The sequence below is a fragment of the Anguilla rostrata genome, chromosome 13 (assembly GCF_018555375.3).
Source record: "Anguilla rostrata isolate EN2019 chromosome 13, ASM1855537v3, whole genome shotgun sequence".
Lineage (NCBI taxonomy): Eukaryota > Metazoa > Chordata > Actinopteri > Anguilliformes > Anguillidae > Anguilla > Anguilla rostrata.
In genome coordinates, this window is record NC_057945.1 from 14058231 (window position 1) to 14077465 (window position 19235).

Here is a 19235-nt window from a genome sequence, read left to right on the forward strand (position 1 = left end):
TTATTTCGTTTTGGCGTATCACACACACACACACACACACACACAGTTTTGTTACTTGCATTTTGTTATTTTTGTTTTTTTCTCAACAATGTCAGACAGCTGATTTTTGGTAAAATGCACCGATTGAGCCATTCGTTTGACAGAAACAACGCTTCCTTCGCCTGTTTTTAAAATGAATCATACCAAGGGTTAAGTAAAATCAGATAACTAAGGCATGCGTGCGTAAACAAACCTACATCCAAAAAATATACTTCTTTCAAACTGTACATGGTTTAGGCCTTTTCTTTGACAGCTCGTTGTCAGATATTTCACTTCCTTATCTCCAAAATGATAATTTCTCAGTGTGCACTGGAGATTGCGTAGTCTGTCCAATGACTCCTGAGAAACCAGATAAACAGTAACTCGTAATTAATATTGGCACAGTGCGCGCTCCTCGCTGTCAAATTGCGTGACTTTGGCTGCAATGAAATTCGTTATGTTAAGAACACATAAAGGAAGTCATATAACAAAGTAGAAATTATTTTAATTAAAGCATTTTGGATTTTCTGTTCAAAAACGTGTGCACATACATCCTGAATAGATTATTTCACTGCATTGCCAATACTGTTACATCAGATTGCATCATACACGTGCAGTATAAATTTCCACGCTTGAAAAAAAATCATTTAAATAACAGATAATGTAGGAAAAACTTAACCGTAAACAATATTTCAGGTTATATATTAAAACAGATTATAAAAAATAAAAATAAAAACATTATGGGGCACAGTGGCATGTCAACAAATATTGCGATGAAATCCATGCACGATGAGTTGCTAAGACTATTGTCCATACACTGTTAATCAATAATACAATTAATTTGCTCCTTTTAAGATATTAAGGTAAACGTAGCCAGTAGGCTACACCTCAGAAAAAAAAATTAAAAGAACAATGAACCTGTGAAACAGTCCCAGCCTGAGTTCAAGGTTCCAGAAGTACCATATTCTAGCCTACACGAGGCGATTCTGGTCAGCATTGTCCTGTAGCAGCGAGCAAGTTTCGCAGGGTGGCCAGTTCTCTTGACAGCTGCTCCACGCGTTTTTGCAAGCGTTCATTCTCCGCTGCCAGCTCCAGTACTTTATGTTGCGTCTCGAGGTTGCGTATTTTGGCTTTGTCCCTGCTCTTTCTCACAGCGACGTTATTCCTCTCGCGCCGCTGTTTATATTCGTCGCTGTTTCTGTCCACATGTTTCTTCCCCTTGCTGCCGTATGGTGTCGTTCCATGCAGTGGCGACCTGCTTCGACCTGGCGGGCCAGGTGTCCCAGGTGAACTGCAGGAGGAAGCGGTAGAAATGTTCCCAAGACTGTCACTTGGGGCAGACTTATATTGCAGATACGACATTCCGTAGCCCGAAGAACCGCCGTCCATTCTGGCGTCTTCTTTCAGTTCTTCTGTTAACCCGTTCTTTGGGTAGCCGCAGAGTATGTGTGAGCTAAACACTGTGTCAACTCGGGTTTCTTGCAGTTCGGGGTAGTCAAGGATGCCCGATTCCCTAGGTTCACAGTTTTGACTGGATCCTTGATTGTTGTATGTCACGAGGTTTCTGTAGTTTTGAGTGGCGGTGGCGGTCCGTTTAGTCTTGCTTTCTTCAGCAAGGAATTCTGAGAAGATATCCTCACCGCGAGATTGGCCCACGGGCTCAGCTGGAGTTGCCTGTTGCTGGTAATGAAAAGTTGGGTCTAGGTAGATGCTAAAGTCAATCGCTTTTTCGTGTTCTGCGATGCCCAGCTCCGTCATCGAACCGTTGGCGTGCTGCTTGTCAAGGCTTTTGATTCTCTGACAGTGAGCGCTGTTACCGCCGTGGAAATCAAGGTAATCCCCCTCGTAAAAACCGGCCACTTCCATGGATCTTAGCACCCGTCGTGTTGCGGGACCATTTGAAACAAGGGGCGAGCTCCCTGACAAACCACTTGTTGAAAAACAACAATAAAGTCTATCGGTACACTCGCACGAAATGACTCGCCAGTCCTCACTAAGAGATTGCGCAATTCGCCTTTACTCAGTGTGGCTCTACACTTGGACGTTCAAGCGCACGAATTTACTTTGACAGCGGACTTCGACTTTAGCTCGTCTTATATAACACAGAGGGCGGTGTTTCTCTAAAGGCTGGGCAGCTGCGTGACGTGTTTAACCAGTTTAGCAACAAATCAGTGTTTAAATCTGGAGTGAAAAAAATCGAAGTGAAAATACGTAGGCTATAGCTACTATTACTAATCCTGCCTTAATAGTGAATATGCTTACACATAGGCAACGATTGTTCCTAAGCAGGCTAATAATAGCCTACTGAGCAATTTATAGAGTTTAAAGTCTTGAAGTAATGTGCTACACTTTATACTATAGCCTTCGAGAACTGTGCTTGTGTCTCCGAAGGTTAGATTCCCAGGTGGGAATGCCACTGTACTACTTAGCCTGAAATGGTTTAGTAAATATCCAACGGTATAAATTGATTGTAGCCTATGTAAAAATTCTTAAACTGTTTATGTCGCTCTGAGTAGGAGCTTCAGCTAAATGCCTCAAATGTGCCTAAATGCCAATAGCTGAAACATATTAATCAATCTGTAGCCTATGCCTAATCATTACGGTTTTTCCGACGGATCTAAATGGTGTCTGGCGGTTCAGCGCATTGGAGAGCGACCACATACGTGGGACCACATTTTCCCCTAGTTCCCTCGATATAACCCGTACATTTGTGGATCTCCGGCGGACCCCGTTCCCTTGCCAAGTATATATAACCAGACATCAAGGCTATAATACACTGAACGTCTTCTGGATATATTCCCAGAACAGATGATCATACTGACATCTAGCGGACGACATCCGCAAATGTGACATAGTCAGGAAAATACGTCCTGTTCCACAATCGAAGTTTCACGCAAATGTAGACTACGCAAAATAAACATTCTTTTACAATATCAGTAGGCTAATGATAGATAACGTTTATAACATGTTTACATGTTACGATACATTCTGTGATACTTTTTCAGGCGATCCATAATCACACATGTATAGCAAAACATGTTTACATATGGCCTACATATGGTCCCTGTAACCACTATAGACTTGGCCTTATAAAATGTGTTCAGTTTTCCTCTCTCAAAAAATGAGGCCTGTGACTAATTTCCCAAGCTACTCCTGAGCCAGATGTCTGCTTCTCATCTGTCCGTCACTCCCCCCCACCCCAGGACCACTACCTGCAGTTGCTTCATACTGTGCTGAACGGATCAGACGGACAAATAATTGACCCGACTATAACGATCTAGTCTCCATGAACCCATAACCTGGGCTCCTCCGTGGTAGCTGATTCCTCCAAAGATTTATTCTTACTTGCCATCCAGGGAGTTGTTCCTGCCACTATCACCTCTCGCTTGCTTTCTGAGAGGTCAGGCCAGGGTATACTGTGATGATTACTGTGACAATAACGTGATAAAATGTGCAATAAAATACATTTGATTGATTGATTGAGTTGATTTTGCGCATAGAATGTTGCTTTGTATGCTCTGAGTCTAGTAGGAGTCAAGCAAGGCTAAGTTTCTTATAGTTTAGGTTCATTTGGCAGCTGTATTTGAAATGATGCATGGGTATACAAGGACCGTGTTGATTATACAATATTATTTTGGCTCATTCTCATTCATTTTTCATGTTTCTCAATTGCAGTAGGCCATAGTGTGTTAAACACATAAGGAAACATTTGCAGCCTACATGTAGATAAAACAGGGCATGCTATAGGGCTCTCTAGAGCAGCGTTTCCCAACCTCTTTCCTTCCGCGGCACACTTTCCAAATATACAGAATCTCATGGCACACCACTCTCAAAAGCATAAAAAATAAACACCCTGCAGCCCCCCTGCACACGCGCCAACCATAGGCCTAAATGTTCTTTTGGGGGTTTAATGAAGTGATATGCATTTTAATTACATTTATTTTGGCTTTTGTGAATGGGATTTGTTCATTTAAGTTTTTTTAATTCATTTGAACATTTAATTTTTTTTAAAGGATTTTTCACACGGCACACCAGACCTTGCCTGAAGGCACACCAGAGTGGGAAACGCTGCTCTAGAGGTTGTGCATAGGATTGTCAGCAGATTAAGCTGTTTTGTCTCAACTATATCCCTGCATGATAAAGATTTTAAAATTGTATTGGCTAAACCTTCATATTAGATAACCATCATGTGGGTGCACATGTCTCCCTTAAAGCCTTGTATCCTCAATGTACTCTGTAGGCTAAAGCATAAAAAGGGGCAGTGTGAAGCAAGTCTGTATTCAAAATGTGTTATCTGTAGAAGTATGATTTTTAAGCTACTCAGCCAGAGACTTTCATGCTTGCAACTCCATACTTTATTCAACCTCTCACACATGACCTGCGCATAGAACTACGGCAACCTTTCTAGGGCACACAAGACCGTGCCCATTACTACTATTATCTAGTGATATTACATCACATTTTACATTACATTTATTTAGCAGACGCTTTTATCCAAAGCGACGTACAAAAGTGCACATCAAGGTCATTTGAACAACTACAAAACGCAGGTTTGATAAGGTACAATACTCATTTTGTACAGTTGTTCATAGCCGAGAACACAAAGTCCAGTTCACCCAGTGAACATTATTCTGACCTAACCTAAGTCACACTGGGGGTGGTAAAAACGAAAACATTAGGACGATAATACAAAGTACAATAAGTGCTGGAATGGAGGTACATAACATGAGTGGCATGAAAGAAGTAAATTTAAGTGAAATGATTTGCCGTGTGGTGGCAGTTAGTCCAGGTATAGTCTAAAGAGATGCGTCTTCAGACCAGGCGGAAAATGGGTGATATAAATGATATGGGTACAGTACATCATGACTTATCTCAGGAATTAATAATTAGTGCGAACGGAAGTGAAAGTCTTTATTTATATTTTAAAACACTGAATACATTTATGTAGGCTATTCACATGGACATGTCACGGTCCTCCTGGCTTGGGTACATTCATACCGGTGTACAGGCCACTCTCAAGCAAAATCAAGCTAAATTTCACTGATTGGCCAAAGTGGGATGTCGTCACGATTGACCGCATCTTTATTTTCTTTGTTATTGGTGGAATTGTTTATTAGCCTTCTTTCCGCTTAACGCCATTCGACAAATTCTTGTCGTGTTGCATGAACAGGGCGTGGCTACAAATGTATGCAGGCGTGGTTGACTGATGATGTCGAAACCGCTGTTGGTTCTCTTGCCCGGTATGGGTTTGACCTGCGGTAGACATGGCGAGTAGGGAGAATGGGGACGTGTGTGGACAAGACTTACAGAAACATACCGAACATCGGGCACCAGGAAGGCGCATATCACGGTGGGGTCCACAACATGCAGGTGCCAGGGAGCTTGCAAATCTATATTCCCCGGGTAAGCTACTGAAATACAACTAGTTAATGTCTAGCTGTCAACATGTTCCAGTGCTTTGGACGGCACACCCACTTTGGAATGTTGTGATTTCCTTGTGAAATTTCGGGGTAACTCTTCTGATTGCTAGGCCTATTTAAAGCATAAAATACGTTAATGTTAGCTAACTTAGCTATCTGGATCTGGAAACGGTTTTGATTGCGGCAGCCTGTATCATGATCCATAGCTTGGATGGCCGGATGTTTGCTAAAATCAAGTTGACTGGATTGCTAAATCACGCGTAACGAGTAGGCTATAGCAGTTCTTATACAGTTCAGTGGACTATAGCCTACATAACTTGGCGGATGGCATACTTCTGCCCTAAAAATGCACCAGTCAACTTCAGTGGTATCAATTCAATTTGGAGTTCAGTGAATCTACACAGTTTGCTCTTAACGTTAGCTCACTAAACACATTTTGAGCAAGTTGCGATGTGATGGTCTAGATCGGCGCGAGCTAGCCGTGTGTAGGACGTATTACGCGGTTAGCACAACCGGTTAGATAGGTAATTAAACTCGTAACGTGTCTAAGTGTGGCATGCTGATTATGGACTGTTTGTTCCTTTATGACAGAAATTTCGAACGTTGACATTAACATTTTAAGAAGTTTAAATCTGTTTGTACTTGCCCCTATGTGGCGTCCCATATGTATGGATAATAGCGAACTAGGCCTTCAGTAAAGGGAATTTGGCTAACGTTACGTCGTAAACAAACTGACAAAATTGTCTTCCCCTGGTCTAGGGGACTGTCTTAAGTTAGCTATATCGCGAAGTGTTAGCTACATAGAGGAGTTTGCCAACTTTTTATATGTTTAGCTAGCAAGATGGCTTGTTAGATAGGGAGCCGCAGGCTTGCAAACTTGTGACATGCTATATGCAGTATCATAGATGTTGCATTTTTAATAATCTGCTTAAGTAAACGCATTGTGTATCCTTTGTCTTATTAGGTGGTTTCTTAAATTGTTTGTTATGACGCATGATTTACAAGTAATTGCACAAGTTCACGCTCTGGCAGTTTAGTCTACAGAAGTCTGTTTCTCGTTTGTCTTGTCTGAAGAGCGGTCGATGCATATCGATCAATAGAAAAACAAGACTTTACAAACGTAAAAAAGCGAAACGCGAGGGACGCTGAGCGATTTTAACAAAACGAAATCGTCAGTATTCAAAGACATTCAGAGTAGCCATTAACATTATAATTTTTTAATTTGGCTACTTGATAATTTCTTAAAAACCTTCAGTTATGTTGTCTTTTCATTATATACTGGGCCACATGTCCAGGGCAGCACAGCTCATTTTCACTACACAGAACTTGCTTTATTTATATATTTATTTGCAGTTGAGAAGGCCACCTAATGTTTTTCTCCTCTCTAGGAAAGAGGTGTCAGGAATGGATCAGTGTCATCCTCTGCTTCTCTCTCATGGCTTTCAACTTCTCTCACCTCATTTTGAACTTTCATCTGAGTCACATTTGGTACATTTTGCTGGGAATAGGTGGGTGCTGCACCTCTGTCCCCCACACAATGCAAACAATAATAATAATCATTTCAAATAATTCAAAAGTAGCTCACCCTTTTTCCGTGCAAAGCGTATAGTGAGTTTTGTGCATTTCAGGTGTAAATGATTTTGCCGATGCCTTTTGTTTTCACTTCAGTTGCAGGCATTCTGACGGCGGACTTTGCCTCTGGGGTGGTCCACTGGGGAGCTGACACCTGGGGATCCGTGGACTTGCCCATCTTTGGGAAGGTGCATTAACTCTTCCTTCCCTTTCGTGGTTTTTCCACCACCATTACTCCTCCCACCTCTGGTGTCCACCCATGTCAGCTGTCTGTTTGTCTGGTCCTCTTTTGCCTCTCCTCCTCTCCGCTCCCATAACCCCCTGCCATGTCTTCCCCTCTGTCAGGCTTTTATACGGCCCTTCAGGGAACACCACATTGACCCCACCGCCATCACCCGCCACGACTTCATTGAGACCAATGGAGACAACTGCATGTTGACACTGATACCGCTGGCAAATATGGCCTTCAACTTCTGCACCCTCTCTTCTGGTGAGCAGTCACTGACCACATCATTTTGATTGTTGAACACTGAAAGATGCGAGCACAGCACTGTAACGAAGTATCTGTAAAGATAAGAATGAGATCCCTCATACTCAGTTATTCAATAAGCAGTGCAAAATACAAAATACTTTTTGTAACGGGATGGTTGCTACAATTCATAATGTATTTTTAATGTTTAGAACTTAAAATGTGATACATTTTGTTAAAATATACAAGCAATTTGAAATACATTTGGATTGTTTCCCCCCAGAATTCCTGTTGAAACGGTCAGTTGTGTCACAGTAATTGCTGTTGCGGAGCAAAAAGAGGTTATTTCCACCCTTCAAAGTTTCCCTTCTCCCTGTAGCGGAGCTGTATCGCAGCTATCCCTGGCACTGCTACATCTTCGCCCTGGCCATCTTCGTCACGCTGACCAACCAGATACACAAGTGGTCGCACACCTACTTCGGCCTGCCCTGGTGGGTCACCGTCCTCCAGGACTGCCACGTCATCCTGCCCCGCAAGCACCACCGCGTCCACCACGTCTCCCCGCACGAGACCTACTTCTGCATAACCACAGGTCAGCTTTAACGTGGCGAGCCTGTGTGCGTACGGGCGCTTCCTAACCTCCCACCAGTCAAGCTCAAACTGCTCCTGTACGCACTGTAGCAGGCTTGGAACCTGGACTCAGTCTTAAGCTCCTTCAGATTTTATTTACCTGTGCTGTGACGGAGGTTGAGTGGGTTTACACTGAAGTAGTGTTGCTGCCTACTCTGTTCAGGTGCTTGTCAATTTTATGCGATTATTACTTCATTAGCACATCTGAAAATCAGATTGAAAGTGAAATATTGCTGTAAGTCAGTCAACCTGCTGGGATGAGTGTTGACTCCCAATTTTGTAGGATTGTGATTATGTGGTCGTTAAAACAAGTTAAAGATATCCAGGTAAGTATGTTGAAACGTATCTGTCCTGGTGAGTTGCACTGGTGTTTTTCGTTTTGCTTTTTGTTGCTTCTGAGAAAAGAATCTGCCAACGGAATAAGTGTAAAAGAATAATGTGTCCAGTCAGAGTGAGACGCAAGAGCTGCAGACATTACATCATTGTTTAACTGCCACGTTCTTCAGTGTTTACAGGGCCCACTGAACTGGCTATAGAATCAACAGTATTAAGTCTGTCTCACGTGACCTGCTGTTTTGTAACATTCTTCCATAAAGAACGTTCTTCCTTCCATTTGGCTCTTCCCTTTGGTGTCACAGGCTGGCTGAACTACCCGCTGGAAAAGATTGGCTTTTGGCGGAACCTGGAGGACCTGATCCAGGGCCTCACAGGAGAGAAGCCCAGGGCCGACGACATGAAGTGGGCCCAGAAAACCAAGTGAAGGTGCCATCCGGCTGCACCCCTACCTCAGACCCCCAAAACCCATCCCCTTCTCTGCTTGCCAAAATTCAGCACAAACCTCTGACACTTATGAAGTAGATTCAACCTGACTATATGTGCAAAAAAATAGCTTTCAATCTGTACGTTATTGCATTTTTTTGCTCTAAAGATTTCTTTTTATGGGGGAGGAAAGTGAGCATTTGGAAGAAGTGTTTTCAAATCACAATTCAAGCTTTTTTGTATGAAAAGAGTGCACTTTGCCTTGATGACATTGCTTAACAAAAGCACTAGATTAGATCTGCCCTTACTCATGCTGGAAGCAGGATATTGTTTCCCATTCCACAACTCGTGCCAGAAAAAAAGTCATTTTTCAAGTAGCGTTGAATAAAGTTTACCCAGCTCAAGAAAGACTCAAAAAGAGAACCTTTTGAAAATTTCATTTAAAAAAAAAAGAAAGAAAAGAAATGAATAAATCTTGAAAGTTGAAGGACTGGACGCAGCTTCCTAATGAGTCTCCACCACCTGCTTTTGAAGTGGGAAAGAAACTATCTGAAAGCAGACACACACTCTTTCATTCCGGTATCTTCCAGGTGCTCGTCTATCTCTTGGACCTGAACTGCAGCCCTCTGCTTGTTAACTCCAGGACGTCGCAGAACCCTCCCAAATCAGAGCCTGTTTTGGGCTGAACATTTGTCCTCATCTCACGGTCTTACTTGGACACCGGGTCATTGCTTATGCCGATTTTACAGCAGCCTTATGTGTGTGTTCTGCAAATGCAGAGCCAAGAGTTCATCTCAAACTGCAATGTACTTTGGCCTCTGCTTTAAAAATACATTTTTAAGGTTGCAGCTGCTATATTTTTCCTTCACTGGCACAGCATTATGGGTATGGCTGTTACTAATGAACATAAGATGTGCAAGTAACAGAACATTTTTCATTATTTTCAAAAGAATCAAGTTTAAGGTCAAGGCTGTACTTGCTGTAGCCTCTGGGGGGGGGGCATTGCCTTGAGTCTTGCTGAGGTATGAAATGAAATTTGCCTTGCGTCTGCTGCCCCCTCTTACAACAAGGAACCCACACACGGGTAGCTTTGGGGCAGCAGATCCTGCTTGACGGGTTATCTAACTCCATCGCACCTTTCATGTAAACTCACAGCCCCTTTATGTTCAGTTCCAAAGACCAGACCAGCAGTGTTGAAGACCGCATTCCTAATATATGCTAAAAGAGCCAAGTCACTCATCAGGTTAGTGATGTCAGATGTATGTGTTTGAATTGTCAGGAGCCTATTACAGTGGGTATTACACTTTTTTTTAGCAGCCTGACCTTGCTCACCATGCCTGGGAAACCCGGTTGGGCGTGGCTTACTCTGTTTTCTTGTGTCGCATAAATTTGTAAATGAGACGTGGACCTACATGGTTGCAGACACCAAAATGTAATTTCAAAGAGCTCTCACACATGCCTTGCAAATTACAGCACGTGGTAGTTGGCTAGCTAATATGAAAAAAGCTACCATTACCTGTCTTGTGTAATAATCTTTGTCAATAGTTAGTTTATCAGTAGTTAGTTGTTCATGCTATCTGTGATAAATTATAGCGATAGCTATTTATGCTTGGTTGGAAAGGAGGTGTAATGGAAGTTATGTATTACGATTGCTAAATTGCCTGCTAACTCTCCACAAAACATGCAGACCAAATCCTTCTATTACATTTCCTTGTGAAATCATTGCTGCCAATTGACACAATGGGCCTCATTCACGAAACATCACATTTGATCCTAAACTGCGCATAAGAACGTTTCCAAAAACATTCTGGCATTCATAATTTTTTTCTTATCTGTATTTGTTCATGGCTGTTTCCTTACGCAAATCACATGAACAGGATTGTGCATAGACTTTACAAACAGCCAGCATTCATCATCTCATACACCTGGGATATGCACAAAAACAAAGGCCTGCACGTGTCATGAATCTCATAGTGTTTTCCCATAACATTTTTAAGAACAAAAGTAAGAATAAATTAAGAAAGGATATGTGAATGAGGCCCAATGTTACTATGCAGCTTACCAGAACCATCTACTGTGGGTTTATTACTAGACTACCACAATGTTGTGACTAGTTCTCATAAGCTGTTAGGTCTGAATGTGCATTCAACAAGGAGAATGCAGCCATGTTCTCCTCTAACAGTTACTGTTAAAATATTTCAAACTGTGAAGATTCTATTGTTTTATGATTAGGCTGATTTAATTAAGATGAATGCAATGAGAGAGTGATTTCACCATGGATTGCCTGAGGATTGTTTTTTAAGTTGGGAACAAATGTTACATTTCATAAAATGATTTATAATGGTCAGGTGAGTATCAATTAACTTGTTCACCCTGTGTCTGTCCCTTCAAGCAGCCTTTTTTTTTTTTTTTTTTGCTGTGTATTGCTTTTTGAGACAGTTAGCTAATGTTAGCAAACATTTGTGGTGACTGCAAATAAGTACATTTTGATGAGCATTAGCTAATATTTGTCTTGTTCTTCTTTAGCCTCAGAAAAACAGTGGAAAATCATCTGTGTATAAGGTTGAGATCAGTATTAGTTGGGGAGGAGCAAAATGTAAATTATCAGATATCTATAACATGAGAGTTAGCTAGATTTGCAAATAAGCTGAATAACTAGCAAATTGATTCATATTGTGATGTCTTTGAAAAAATGTAAAGGTGCTTAATGACTTGCTTGTCATTGACACCTAGTTCATTCCTTGAAAGTTCTCATGTTTTTTAATGAGTGACATTTTCTCACTTTGTGTTCACATGTCATGATGTAAATTTTAAAAAATCATCATAAGTAACATGCAAATTGATGCATGCCATCCTAACATGCCTGTAAGGATATTTTCCATTACAGATGAATTGCTTAAAAGTGACATGTGATTTTTGACAAGTTTTGCTCATACTGTGTGTTGCACTCCTTATTTTTTGAAGTTACTTTACAGCCTTTAAATTTAAAACCATACTCCATTTTTGTACAGTCCGCAAATAATCTTGGGTCTTGTGACTGATTAAATGTCATTGCCTATGGGTTAATCAGTGTCTTTTATAAATTGTCATTTTCGAAATGTGTATGTAAGTTATGTTGGGGTATCTTCTCCACAACACAGTCCTTAATGTAACTAATTACTTGAAACAGGAGCTGATTCTCTTAGTAGTTGGAGGTTGTGTTCACTTTGACAGAGATAAAGTTGAGAAATCAGAACAACTTGTGGTCTATTGCTAGTAAATATTGCTGAGTTAATAATTGTTGTAATTATACGATTTGACTTGTGGGTGTACTGAGAGCGTATGTTTTTCTCACTGCTGTTAATGGGCTAGTAGTAGGAGTAATCTGTTGACTACTCTGCTGCAACATTTTGAACTGAGGAGCTGTTTTTCTGCAAAACATTAAGCCATATGTGTAAAAAAAAAAAAATTTTTAGAAAGTGTAAATAAACATGTTATTCAGGGTATGACAAGTAAAGCTGGGTGTGTGTGGGTCTGTGTGTGTGTGTGTGTGTGTGAGAGAGAGAGAGTGAAAGAGAGATATAGATATCATAGTTTTGCCATGTTTAAATGCTTTGCAGTATATTGAAGTGACAAGATGTAAAATAAAAATAAAAAGTGAGTGCCTGTATGGTGTATTATTAACCTTTTTTTTTCTTTCAGAAAGCATCACAGCGACCATGTAATACCTTTTCGTTTAAGAGACAAAGGAGCAATGGCTTTTATTGCTACCAATTTCCTCTGAAGTTTGAAAATATTAGATTGTACTCGTAGTAAAAAACTTGGATTTTACTCTGAATGTTAAAAATATAAACATAAAAATGAAACCCATTGGCGGATGCCTTGTTCATAAATAAGCATGAAGTAGGTTGAAAATATTTATTGTGCCAGGACTTTGATGTGCTCCATTCTTAATGCAGGCTTCTATGCTTTTCATGACATTTTGTGGATGATTTTGCCACCACATTTGGATTTTGTGTCAAGTTTTCAATGTGGTTCAAAATCAGAAGGTTAGAAATACTTCAGACTTTTGCGTACATATCTCCTTGCTGTACAAGCTGCTTTGGAGTTACCAGGGAAGTGTATTTTCTTGCTTCAGACCATAAACCTCCAAAACCTCCTGCTGTCAATATCTAATATCTGTGCCAACCAAAACCACACAAATAATAATTATTTTTAAAACTCAGAAATTCAACTGGCTATTTAACTCTTAAGGGCAACGCAATAGGAATTTGTGAATGCCATTATTGGAAGAATTAATCTGAATATTATACTGATAACTCTTTGGGGCCTGGTAAGAAACGCTGATGTACAGTATAAATTCTTCAAAAATCAGCAGAGAATTTAATGTACCGTCATCATTCATCTATTGAACATGACAGGACAATGCAACTTTTCTTACACCGCCCAGGTTATTCTCAGGCAAATAGTGACCTCCAATATTTGGCTTTAGTTTTGGTTTACAGAAGAGACTGCGCCTTTTCTACAACGTGCCAAGACCGAGTACGCGCATTGAACCAAACGTACCTGTCGCGCCCACGCAGGAAGACTCCGAAATTATTTTTGGGAACTGTAGTTCACATCATTAAGCTACTTCACTTCTAAGATAAGGACAAATTATTAAAGACACCCAAAAAGCAAACAATTCTCATCGCCAGTTAAGTGTCTTTTATTCAATGTATGCGCACTTATTTGGCTAAACGCAGACTGGGTTAATATCAATTTGTGGCAACAACTGAAACATAAAACTCTGATATCTAACATTTCCTATAGCAACGTTGACCAATCATACAAATAGACTACATTTTTAGTTAGCAGTTTATTTTTCGTATTTCGTTAAGCGCTACTTTATTCCTATTAAACCTGTCCCTTCATTTTGCCGCAATAATGACAGCATGGATTTCAACCAGCTGGTGGAACGGTTGAACAATGTGCATACAGGCGAACATGATCGCAAAATGTTCTAGAAAGTCGCAATCTGTAAGGCACGTTTCATATCCTCCACCGGCGAATGGTAGCGTGCGCGTTCCCGCTGTAAAGCGACAAGATGGCGGTCGCCGCCGGATCAGGTAAAGCATATCTCACAATTAAGTAAAATTAAACATAGCCTGTAATCCCCTGGGACGTTCGCGTATATGCCCTAAATTAGTGAGCGATTCCCGTAATAGATACTTGTCCTTCGACCGTCTTATATTCTCAATCGTATCCATATCATTGAAATGTGGGCGGCTGGTAGACTCAGCGAGGAAGTCTTCAGTGCCTTATTGCGGCAGTCGCACAACATTGTGCTACCTAATGGTATTTTAACGCTATTTAGTGCACGAGTTTATTCTGAATTGCTATTGTAGCAATAATATCAGGTATATAAGGGAGAATTTTTTAAAAATTATATAATATTGCCCTTTTAGCTAGCTAACGTTAATTGTGTTATATCAAAAACGCTGGCTCTTCTGTGTTATGTCGTTAACTAGCTACTTCAAATTGTGCTCGCTAGCTACCAGCTACCATTATACGTGGAAAAGAAAGGTCTTCACGTTTATGTTCCGTATCAAACCTTGCTGTCTGGCAAACAAATTGCATGTACTGGCGTCTTTAATTCGCTAGTGAACTAGATATACAGAATGCCACCTAGAATTTCTAGCTAACATTTGTTGGTGATTGCGAACTAGCTACAGTACAATGTTACTTCACGCTAGTGTCTCATGCTGAATATAAACTTGGTAAAGAAGTAGCACGTATTTGCGCCCGTCCCACCAGGAATTATGCCAGCTTGCTTATATTCATTTAACAAGCTAACCGTACATGGCGGACGTTAGCTCATTAAAGCTAAAATCGGGCTAACAACTCATCCAACAGCTGTGTTGTCCACGGCTGTTTTGGAAAGTACTTGACTGTGTCAATGGGTAGCGATAGCTAAATGGCTAACTGGCTTTCTATCTTGGCATATTCGGTGAGTGTTATGCAACGCTGCTTAGCCTATAGCTATCCAGTTACTGGCAGTGTTTAGTGTTTTTTTTTTTTTTTTTAAACTTACCTCCTGAAAAGCTCTTAGTCACAGTAGACATCGGTTACTAAATGAATGTATTAGCAACATTCAATAACGAGTTTTTTTAATTTTTTAAAATCTAGCTAAAATGCCACTGCTATAGTAGTAGCCTGTGCTAGCTAATTCATTGACAGTGGGGTACCGAGCCGGCGCTGACAGCAACCTTATGAAGCCACCCATTTGCGGCCTAACTGCCATGATCATACAACCTCATTTTGGAGAAGGGTTCATGCTCGCATCCACAAAGTGTGACTGCAGGCTAACCGTGAGGTAACATTTTTTTAAATGTTTCACGTTATCAAATGAATAAACTGGCAGGGCAGCTAGCTAACGTCTCCTCGACGACAGGCTGCTGTAAATGTAGATGACAAGGTAAGTTATTAAATTTCAATTTGCTGACTAGCCGCCCCCCCCCCCCCCCCCTTGACAAGCTGACGTGTCGAAGAAGTTCCAATAAATAAGCTATCTCAAGCACAGCGTACATTTCATCCAAATAATACATAATTGACATAAGTGTGCGCTGTAGTATTCTAACTATTTGAACCATCATTCCGTGCTCCACTCAGGTATACGAAACGTGATCATCATAAATTAATAATAGATGCTGTTATCCCTAGTCGCGCGCTAACGTCGCTTGTCTCGTGCATCTCCAGGCGTGAAAGTTCCTCGTAACTTCCGGCTGCTGGAGGAGCTGGAGGAAGGACAGAAAGGCGTGGGAGACGGAACAGTGAGCTGGGGTCTCGAGGATGACGAGGACATGACGCTCACGCGCTGGAGAGGGATGATCGTCGGCCCCCCCAGGGTGAGCACTGCGCAACAGGGCCTCTGCCATTGAGCTGAGAGCCTCCCAATATCGGGCACGTGGGGGAAAAATCATTGAATTGGCTCATGGTATTGCGCAGGACACAGAAACCTTACCAGCCATATGCTATGTTTATCCAATGCATTGAAAAATCTCAGCTGCACATTCCAACCTCCAAGGCAGAGTCTAGACTACAGCACCACCTGGCCCAAAATTCAAGAGCTGCAGTAATTGTCAGCAAGTTTATCCCTCCTGTAGAGGACTCGAATATATTGCCTCTATTTTGCACTGGTGCAGAATTGGCCTTGTAATAAAAACACTGCAGGGATTCCCTTTGTATAAATTGCATATGCTAGGTTGCATTCGTAGGAGTTTGTAGCAAGGAGTAATCCAGAAGGTAACCAAAGAGAGTTTTTTTTTTTTTATTCACCAATTTTGCACCTGGAATTAATATTTTGTGAATGCAGATTGCTGTTCATACTGCTAAGTTTCAGAATGGCCACCTATCTGTATATTTAGCCAGTAAATAGCCTATATGTATTCTGAATAGCAGTTCAGAAAACATTTGGATGTTTTCTCTGTCTTCTTTACATGTGCTCTATGGACTGTTAATTGGAGTGTATTTATTTGCCTTTTAAGAATGCATTGAGTGTGCTGACCATTACTTCAGAATATCTCTGCTTTGGATTGCATGGGGATTTAAGTACATAGAAACAGCATTTGCAATCAACAGTCAAGAATGTATTTCTAAAAATGCCAAGTTTACTATAAACCAGTTGGTGTTTGTGGGCATGGATTATATGCTCTGTCCCAAAGTGACCAGAACCTACGTTCAGTTCCATTGGACCCATGTTTAAAAACCAGTGGCCTGATCCAAAGCATTCGGACCATTAGCGTGCAGCAAGCCTCATTTGAGGGGTGGGGTGTTGCATTCGATAAATGAAGTGAACTCGGATTTAATTACAATTTAATTAAAACTGTATTATCAGTAAATGTTTCACCATTGCTTGATCTCGACTTTTAGATTTTACGCATTGGTAATCTGAAAAGATTACAGCGAGTCATTATGAGCGGCCAAGTGACCATTCGTGCAGAAACCAAAGGGGTACGCTGACAATACTCAACCGCTGGCGCGTAACTCTCATGCTGCAGTCGGTAACTGGACCGTTTCTCTTTCGCCTCATCCCGGATTACAGACGATGTACGAGAACCGGATGTACAGCCTCAAGGTGGAATGCGGTCCCGGTTACCCAGACACGCCCCCCTTCGTCAGATTCGTGACCAAGATCAACCTGAACGGCGTGCACAACTCCAGCGGCGTGGTCAGTACCTCGTCTCGTCCCACTTACTCACATGACAAAATTGACAGAATTACACGTTATATAATAATTATATATGATTCATAATTATACTTAATTCTGTACCAGTCAGCTATGCTATTAGCTGTCCTTTGTTAGGTTCTTCATAATAATTTGTATTTTACAAAATATCTTCTTTTTATCAAACCCAGACTTCAGGTGTCCACTCTATGTGTATGACAAGTGTTCTGTAAGCAATTCGTACTTAAGTGGGAGCCACAGTATTGAATGGCTTTTCTGTGATAAACTGCCTACTTGTGTGAAAAGCAATCCAAGGTTGAATACCTGAAACTTGAAAGATTGTAAAGGTGTTTTTGTGACACAGGCACACCATAATTACCTTCGTAAGAGATTTGATCATAAGAATATCAGATGACATTGGACTGGCATATTTGTGCTGTATTTGAACAATTTACTCATTTTAAAAAGATCACAATTCATATATTTTAGTTGGCTGTGTTTATACCCGTTTCTGGTTTGCCCTAGAAACTGAATGATAAATAAATGCAAGTGTTCTTTTTCCCTCATTTTTTTTTGCACAATTTGAGGTTATTTCGGTGGTCGTTACGCTCACCAAAACTGTGTTGGCTAAGATAAATACCACTTGCCTTTGATTAGATGGAATAGTACAAAGCAGTGTCAGATTTCCTGTTTTCATGTGTAATGCTGATGTTGTGCGTGCACTCGTGGTATGTGTTTGTTGGTGGTAACTTTGTGCTGGTGGTATGTGTGTGTTGGAGGTGTTTGTACTGTTGGTGCGTGTGTTGGTATGTGTGTGCTGATGATGTGTGTGTTGGAGGTATGTGTGCTTTTGGTGCATGTGTTGGTATGTGTGTGTTGGTGGTAAGTGTGCGCTTGTGGTGTGTGTGCGCTGGTGGTATGTGTGTGTTGGAGGTGTGTGTGCGTGTTAGTATGTGTGTGTTGGTGGTAAGTGTGCGCTTGTGGTGTGTGTGCGCTGGTGGTATGTGTGTGTTGGAGGTGTGTGTGCGTGTTAGTATGTGTGTGTTGGAGGTATGTGTGCTTTTGGTGTGTGTGTTGGTGGTAGGTGTGCGCTTGTGGTGTGTGTGCGCTGGTGGTATGTGTGTGTTGGAGGTGTGTGTGCGTGTTAGTATGTGTGTTGGTGGTAGGTGTGTGCTTTTGGTGCGTGTGTTAGTATGTGTGTGTGTTGGAGGTGTGTGTGTTAGCGTGTGTTAGCATGCTCACCGGTGTGGCACTCTCGTAGGTGGATACCAGGGCGGTGTCGGCGCTGGCTAAGTGGCAAAACTCGTACACCATCAAAATGGTCCTGCAGGATCTTCGGCGCCTCATGATGTGCAAGGAGAACATGAAGCTGCCCCAGCCGCCCGAGGGACAGATCTACAGCAACTGAGCCCCTGTCTGCCCCCCTTTGGCCCCCGCCAGCCCCATGCATCCCCGCTGAACACATGCTCAGCCGCCGTTATCCCCCCCCCCAATTCCCAGCAGCCCCCGTTCAGCTTAGTCCCATTCAGCCCTATTCAGCCCTGCTGGGCCCCCCTCAGCCCCATTCAGCCCTGCTGGGCCCCCCTCAGCCCCATTCAGCCCTCTGGGCCCCTCAGCCCCATTCAGCCCTGCTGGGCCCCCCTCAGCCCCATTCAGCCCTGCTGGGCCCCTCAGCCCCATTCAGCCCTGCTGGGCCCCCCTCAGGCCCATTCAGCCCTGCTGGGCCCCCTCAGCCCCATTAAGCCCTGCTGGGCCCCCCTCAGCCCCATTCAGCCCTGCTGGGCCCCCCTCAGGCCCATTCAGCCCTGCTGGGCCCCCCTCAGCCCCATTAAGCCCTGCTGGGCCCCCCTCAGCCCCATTCAGCCCTGCTGGGCCCCCCTCAGCCCCATTCAGCCCTGCTGGGCCCCCCTCAGCCCCATTCAGCCCTGCTGGGCCCCCCTCAGGCCCATTCAGCCCTGCTGGGTCCCCCTCAGCCCCATTAAGCCCTGCTGGGTCCCCCTCAGTCCCCTCAGCCCTGCTGGGTCCCCCTCAGCCCCATTAAGCCCTGCTGGGTCCCCCTCAGCACCATTAAGCCCTGCTGGGCCCCCCTCAGTCCCCTCAGCCCTGCTGGGCCCCCTCAGCCCCATTAAGCCCTGCTGGGCCCCCCTCAGTCCCCTCAGCCCTGCTGGGCCCCCCTCAGCCC

General features: G+C 42.6%; 3 protein-coding genes across 5 annotated transcripts; 2 read left to right on the plus strand and 1 right to left on the minus strand.

The window, feature by feature from the left end:
- Positions 1 to 503: 503 nt before the first annotated feature.
- LOC135238412 (CCAAT/enhancer-binding protein beta-like) lies at positions 504 to 2093 on the minus strand. Its single transcript, XM_064306287.1, has one exon. The coding sequence runs from the start codon at positions 1882 to 1884 to the stop codon at positions 1009 to 1011; it is 876 nt and encodes a 291-aa protein (XP_064162357.1). The 5' UTR covers positions 1885 to 2093; the 3' UTR covers positions 504 to 1008.
- Positions 2094 to 5218: 3125 nt separating this feature from the next.
- On the plus strand, positions 5219 to 11567 carry LOC135238413 (plasmanylethanolamine desaturase 1-like). 2 transcript variants are annotated; one of them, XM_064306288.1, is made up of 6 exons: positions 5222 to 5421; positions 6827 to 6946; positions 7107 to 7198; positions 7356 to 7500; positions 7859 to 8071; positions 8748 to 11567. In XM_064306288.1, exons 1-6 carry the CDS (start codon positions 5283 to 5285, stop codon positions 8867 to 8869), a joined length of 831 nt encoding a protein of 276 aa, XP_064162358.1. In that variant the 5' UTR covers positions 5222 to 5282; the 3' UTR covers positions 8870 to 11567. The 2 variants fall into 2 exon arrangements, with proteins under 2 accessions (XP_064162359.1, XP_064162358.1); XM_064306289.1 differs by lacking the exon at positions 6827 to 6946 and having other exon boundaries at positions 5219 to 5421.
- Positions 11568 to 13798: 2231 nt separating this feature from the next.
- On the plus strand, positions 13799 to 18675 carry ube2v1 (ubiquitin-conjugating enzyme E2 variant 1). Of its 2 annotated transcripts, none has more exons than XM_064306291.1 (4): positions 13799 to 13955; positions 15586 to 15734; positions 16931 to 17056; positions 18315 to 18673. In XM_064306291.1, the coding sequence occupies exons 1-4, from the start codon at positions 13934 to 13936 to the stop codon at positions 18459 to 18461; spliced, it is 444 nt and encodes a 147-aa protein (XP_064162361.1). In that variant the 5' UTR covers positions 13799 to 13933; the 3' UTR covers positions 18462 to 18673. The 2 variants fall into 2 exon arrangements, with proteins under 2 accessions (XP_064162361.1, XP_064162360.1); XM_064306290.1 differs by lacking the exon at positions 13799 to 13955 and adding an exon at positions 14019 to 14184 and having other exon boundaries at positions 18315 to 18675.
- The last annotated feature ends 560 nt before the right edge of the window (positions 18676 to 19235 follow it).

Coding starts and splice junctions, on each gene's coding strand:
- LOC135238412 (XM_064306287.1), bottom strand. CDS start 1,884: ATGGAAGTGGCCGGTTTTTACGAGGGGGATTACCTTGATTTCCACGGC.
- LOC135238413 (XM_064306288.1), top strand. CDS start 5,283: ATGGCGAGTAGGGAGAATGGGGACGTGTGTGGACAAGACTTACAGAAA. Junction 5,422..6,826: donor TGCAAATCTATATTCCCCGG/GTAAGCTACTGA, acceptor TCTCCTCTCTAG/GAAAGAGGTGTCAGGAATGG. Junction 8,072..8,747: donor CTACTTCTGCATAACCACAG/GTCAGCTTTAAC, acceptor TTGGTGTCACAG/GCTGGCTGAACTACCCGCTG.
- ube2v1 (XM_064306290.1), top strand. CDS start 14,106: ATGTGGGCGGCTGGTAGACTCAGCGAGGAAGTCTTCAGTGCCTTATTG. Junction 14,185..15,585: donor CAACATTGTGCTACCTAATG/GTATTTTAACGC, acceptor GTGCATCTCCAG/GCGTGAAAGTTCCTCGTAAC. Junction 15,735..16,930: donor TGATCGTCGGCCCCCCCAGG/GTGAGCACTGCG, acceptor CCCGGATTACAG/ACGATGTACGAGAACCGGAT.